The following is a 5,632-nucleotide window of genomic DNA, read 5'->3' as shown; positions in this document are numbered from 1 at the left end:
AAACCCTAGCAGGTGATGAATTTGCTTACCCTTCAAGGTTGCCAACGTCCCAGTAGCTAAATTACTTTCCAAATTAGTGTAAGAATTATTTGGTCTTTTTTTTACAAACTGAGAAGTTTATTGGGTTTTTTTTCGGGAAAACTTTCAATCTATTTATCTTCAATCATGGCAGCACAACGAACACCAAAAATAAAAATTACATCCAGATCCGTAAATTACCTAGCGATGACTACAAGCACCGAAGCGAGCCGAAGGCGCGCCGCCGTCATCGCCCCTCCATCGCCAGAGCCGGGCACAACTTATTGTAGCAGACAGTCGGGAAGTCGTCGTGCTAAGGCCCCATAGGACCAGCACCCCAGAACAGCAACCGCCGACAATGAAAAATATCGTAGATCGGAAGGATCCAAACCGAAGACACACGAACGTAGACGAACAACAACGAGATCCGAGCAGATCCACCAAAGATAGATCTTCCGGAGACACACCTCCATACGCCCATCAACGATGCTAGACGCACCGCCGAAACGGGGGCTAGGCGGGGAGACCTTTATTCCATCTTCAGGGAGCCGCCGCCGTCTCGCCTTCCTGAGTAGGATACAAACCCTTGCAAAATTGAAAAAAAAAACAACTAAAAACGGAGCCCTCCCACTGGCCCTTGCCAGGATCCACCGCGCCTCATTGGCCCTAGGGCCACCGAAGACGAGGCGGACCTGCTCCGGCGCCGGCGAGAGGCACGAATCCTAACTTTCTTTCTTGGAGAAGAAGGAGGAGGCGGAGGATCGATCTCCGATCCAAGAAACACAAATTGAAATGTTGATCGATTGGTGTAAAGTTGAGCCTTCGGGTAGCCGCGGTTGAGCGAGCGTCGAAGTTTACGGTGTAGCAAAAATGTGTCTCAAGAGTGAAAAGTAACAAAGTTTCTCTTGATCGAAATTATGCACAGGCTGACCAAGAGAGAGGTCCACAAAACGTTCTAAGGAAAAAAGACATGTCGACGATTTTGTTGTTGTTGTCGTTGGTGCTGCTGCTAGCGGTTACTCTGAACGGAGCAGCAGTCATGCATGGAGTGCAGGCGGATGCATCCTCCAGCGCTCACCCGCAGGCTTGTGGCACATTGGCCACGCCTTGCCTTTCAAGCTCGCCCATGACACTGCCCAACGAAGGGGGCTTCAGCCCCAGCGGCAGTGGCAGCCACGGTTTGGATAAAACATCACCGATGGCCGCGTCTATGCTCTCGTTTGACTGCAAAAACCACAACAAGACAGAGAGTGTTAACTAAAGCTGGCCCAGACACAGCAGTGCAGACAGTAGGATAGATGGAAGTGTCGTACTATGTACGTACTGGTTGTGCTTGTAGCTGGAGCTGCGATTCTTGCTGGTTCTTGCTCGCCAGCGCTGATGGCGTGGAGGGGGGCGTGTAGACTGGACACGGCATGGCAACGGGCACAGGAGGAGCAGGAAATTTCTGAATCAGCAAAATCATTCATCCCATCAGTTTTTGGTACAACAATTGCAGAGAAATACCACAGCTTATATAGATGCTTCCGTGAGCAGGTAAATATATTAATCAAACATGCCAAAGTAAATTGCTCACCGGTGCCATCGGCATTGCCATGCAAGGAGTCCCATGGGTCGGCATATACGCTGCTGGCCCCTGCACAAGCAAATCCAAACAAAACGTAAGAAACAGGCGCCACGAGCACACAACCACAAAACCACATACAAGACTGCCATAGGTGGTGCTACGTCTGCACGTACCCTCATGTAAGGGTGGTGCCAGAAAGCCGGGTCGGACGGCGGCGGCGGCGGGGGAGCCCACGCCGGCATCGGGGCGCGGGGCATTGGGTGCCTCGGCCACATTGGCATCCGGGGCGAGTCCATCGTGGGGTGACCCCAGACGTGCAACGGCCGGACGTAGTGCTGCATGGCTGCCGGTGAAGGAGGAGGAGGAGGAGGAGGGTGCGCCGGCGCGAAGCCGATGGTTGGCACGGTCCATATGTTCGAGTCCTGCCTCTTCACGGCCGCAGCCGGTCCGCCGGCGGCATACATCTGTCGTCGTTGGGTCCAACTCGCCGCCTCTGCCTCCCGCGCAATCATGTGCTTCCGGTGAGACCGGTACTTCTGCAACGATATGGAACTCATTTAGTCAATCGGCACAGTAGTGGGATGAGTCGATGTCAATAGTAACGTTTTTTCAGTCGCGCCCTAGCTAGAAATAGCAGGTTCATATTTCAATATCCAGATGTTCTTTCTGCGATGGATTTCAATATGCAGTTGTGCGGTTAGAAATGACAATATAGAATTTGCAAGCAATTAAAATACTCCCTCCGATCCAAAATAAGGATTGAAGTTTCAAACTGGGGTTAGTTCAAAGCTTATAAAAGTTTACCGAGGGAGTAGTTATTAGGAAGTGGCTAGGTCTTAGTCGAGTGAAACTTAATCAAGTCTAAATTAAATGATATAACATGTAAGAAAAAAAACTTTGTACAGATCTTTAGGTAAGATCCTACAAGTATGCATCGACTGAGACTTCGTTAAACACTGAGCTTTAGCAATACGTAGAGACTCATAGTCAGCCAAACAATTGGATGCCCTCAATGATTGTTTACTATATTTCCTGGGCAGAACAAGTTTATACTTCCGGTGAATTAGGTCGCAGCGTACAGTTGGGCCAGTACTCAAACAGAACTCATCCAAAGTCCGTGAACCTACAGCCATACGAGTACGTAGATGATAGAAGTGATGGGGTCTACCTAGCTAATGGGAAGAGAGAAACGGAGAACACCTAAACTTGTTCTTGGAATGTATAACAACGGTTGCTCTACTTTGACACACTTGCTTTTTTGACATGTTGCATGCATTACACCTGCCATGCATGTCTTATGGCTAGGGAAAGACATGAATTATCACTTGAATTCTGAACATACGTTTGCGTACATGGCACATTTGTGCGAGTCATATTTCAAAGTAGCTAGTTCTATATCTGCATCCCTTTGTGCTAGATTCAACAATATGTATCATTTTCTTCTAGCTATTTCATTTTGGGCGTGGCTAGATCTCGGTAAACTGAGACTTAACGAAGTCTCAGTCAAGTGACAGAGCATATAAAAGGAAGAAAAGAAAATTTAAAGAAAAAATTACACGGGTCTTCAAATAAGATCGCACGAATATAGCCTCGACCATGTCTTTATTAAGTCTCAGTCGACTGAGATTTAGCAAACCTGATTTCATAATATTTGCTACCTGATTGTGAATTGCAAATTGAGAGATGTGCAGCTTTGGATTGCTCTTCTATCAATCTTCCTTAGCTCAGGAGTTTTTTGTTTGTTTGTTGATTTATTAAACTAGATCCTTAATACTGATAGCTAGTACAGCCATCGAAGCATAATTGAGTTTAGACAGAATAATCAATATTCAGTTTCAAACTTCAAGTTTCATGCCTGCACTCACCTGCAAATGGCTTGCTATGTTGTGCCGAGTGAGTGAGTTGATCCCCATGATCTCCAGAATCCTCGACGGCACCGCCTTGTCGATGCCGAGCTGCTCTACCGCCTGCACGAACCTCCGGTGCAGCTCCGGCGTCCAGTCCACCTGCAGATAGGGCACGCCATTAATACCACAAAGGTGCAAACCTAAGAAGTATGTCTACATATGACCAATAAGAAGCATGAACGCACCTTGGCTTTCTTCTTCCCGTGGGAGTTCTTGCTTGACGACTTGTGGCGGCTCTCAGCCTCGGTAGACGACGACGTTGTCGACGACGGCGATTTTGCGTCCGGCACAACGGGGCGGTCGCCGCCGCCCATGCTTTCGTCCACCTCGGCTTGACTGCACCCTCGCTTCCCGTCTCCTAGCCCCGCCTCAGCGAACGCCGCGTTCTCTACGGCGATGACACCACCGGCCGAACTGACCGAACCGACGTCCTCCACGGCGGCCAAGAGCTCGGCGCAAGGCACCTGCTGGTCCTGCAACTCCTCGACGCCCGCGGCCGCCGCCTCGAGATCAGTGAAGATGTCGGCGGGGTCGACCTCCAGGTCCGGCAGCGCGTCTCCGTCCTCTAGCCGGAGGAAGAAATCCCCAAAGTCTATGTCATCAACGGTGAAGTCGAAGTCTATGTCCAGGTCCGCCACCACCACCGCGCCCCCAACCGTCTCCACGGGCGCGGCCTCGGCGCACTGCTCCACCGCGTCGTCGGCGAGGCACCTCGCGGAGGACACGGCAAGCATCTCGGCCACTCTACCCACCACAGCCAGCTACGTGCAAGTTCAGCCCAGCGCAATGCGGCGGAAGCAACGGCACGTTAGGTCTGGAGCGCTTCTGCTGCAGGCCCGATTTGAGCACTGAACTTAAACTGGCATGCAGTTCGTGCGGCGGAGCTGTGGCTGTGCTGTGCCCGCTGCAATGGCGAGTATGTATGTATGTATGTATGTATGTATGTATTCTCCGGGCCGGGCAGTGTAAGGGAGGGCGGCTGTACGCCACAAGCTCGCGAAGATTTGCCGGATTCGTTTGATGGGTGGGCTTGTCCGCGAGCGCAAGTGCAGCTTGGTCGCTTCCGCGAATTATTGCGGCCACTGTGTGGGTGAGCCTTTTTTGAGCACGGCCTATTTCCCGACTATTTCGTTTGCCGGTACCCAGAGCTCGGAGAGCGCAAGGGCGTCGGAGAAGCGAACAAATACTGACAGTGGCTGCATGTATATCGGCTGGAGGCTGCCGCGCACGCTGTCCCTGCCCATGGGTGGGAGAGAGGGACAGGACCAGTATGTGGGGGCAGGGGCCGCGTGTGTTTGGAAGTGGACCGACCCGTTCAAATCACCGGTCATCGTGCCCTGCGCGCGTTAGAAATATTTTATCCTACATCCTATACTATATCCTTCTAAATGAAGATTTTATTAGTTGGTGGAGGTTCGTGTACTTTCTTGTTAGATAATAACGAGCTAAAACGAGACACGAGAGACACGGATTTTTATGTGGAAACCCTTGCGGAAGAAAACCACGGACGCACGAAGACGCAATCACTATGATGAGGAGTATTATAAACATGAGACGACAGACCGTCTGAGGTGTAACTACATGAGGTATATATGAGGGCAATACATGAGAGTCCTTGGAGGACAAGTAAACGAGTTGTACTCGTACGCGTCGACGTCAACGCAAAGGCCCATACCAGTTGTACTACGTCTAGTCCAACACAGTATAATTTGGATCACAATTTAACAATCTCCACCTTGATCTAAATTCCCTTCAGTAGTCGAAGAAAGTAAATAACTCCATCTAAATCAGCATAAACACCTTGTGCGTCAAAGTCCATAGGACTAGTGAGAAATAGCAACTAAGCCTGAGGAAAGCTCAAACTTATTGGTCGAAACTGGCTTTGTCATCATATTAGCAGGATTATCATGAGTACTTATCTTGCATACCTTCAAATTGCCTTCAGCAATAACATCTCGAATATAATGAAGTCTGACATCAATGTGCTTTGTCCTCTCATGATACATTGAATTCTTTGTAAGATATATGACACTTTGACAGTCAGAAAATATGGTAGGGCAAGATGAATCTCCACAAAGCTCAGTGTATAAACCTTTCAACTAGATAGCTTCTTTGCATGCCTCAGAAATAGCCATATACT

At 49.6% G+C, this 5,632-nt stretch overlaps 1 protein-coding gene across 1 annotated transcript; it reads right to left on the bottom strand.

Moving 5' to 3' along the window:
• Positions 1 to 803: 803 nt before the first annotated feature.
• Positions 804 to 4,469, bottom strand: LOC100037604 (probable transcription factor GLK1). The gene is made up of 6 exons (XM_044567149.1): positions 3,678 to 4,469; positions 3,451 to 3,591; positions 1,759 to 2,121; positions 1,595 to 1,654; positions 1,343 to 1,465; positions 804 to 1,242 (listed from the first exon to the last, which is right to left on the bottom strand). The coding sequence occupies exons 1-6, from the start codon at positions 4,224 to 4,226 to the stop codon at positions 1,093 to 1,095; spliced, it is 1,386 nt and encodes a 461-aa protein (XP_044423084.1). The 5' UTR covers positions 4,227 to 4,469; the 3' UTR covers positions 804 to 1,092.
• Positions 4,470 to 5,632: the final 1,163 nt, after the last annotated feature.

The sequence above is a fragment of the Triticum aestivum genome, chromosome 7A (assembly GCF_018294505.1).
Source record: "Triticum aestivum cultivar Chinese Spring chromosome 7A, IWGSC CS RefSeq v2.1, whole genome shotgun sequence".
Classification (NCBI taxonomy): domain Eukaryota; kingdom Viridiplantae; phylum Streptophyta; class Magnoliopsida; order Poales; family Poaceae; genus Triticum; species Triticum aestivum.
This window is presented reverse-complemented; position numbering and strand designations above follow the sequence as displayed.

Excerpts from the sequence above, each read along its gene's own strand:
- LOC100037604 (XM_044567149.1), bottom strand. The coding sequence starts at position 4,226 with ATGCTTGCCGTGTCCTCCGCGAGGTGCCTCGCCGACGACGCGGTGGAG. Across the intron at positions 1,655-1,758 it reads GGCACCACCCTTACATGAGG|GGGCCAGCAGCGTATATGCC; the intron begins GTACGTGCAGAC and ends TTGCTTGTGCAG. Across the intron at positions 1,243-1,342 it reads TCCAGCTACAAGCACAACCA|TCAAACGAGAGCATAGACGC; the intron begins GTACGTACATAG and ends TGGTTTTTGCAG.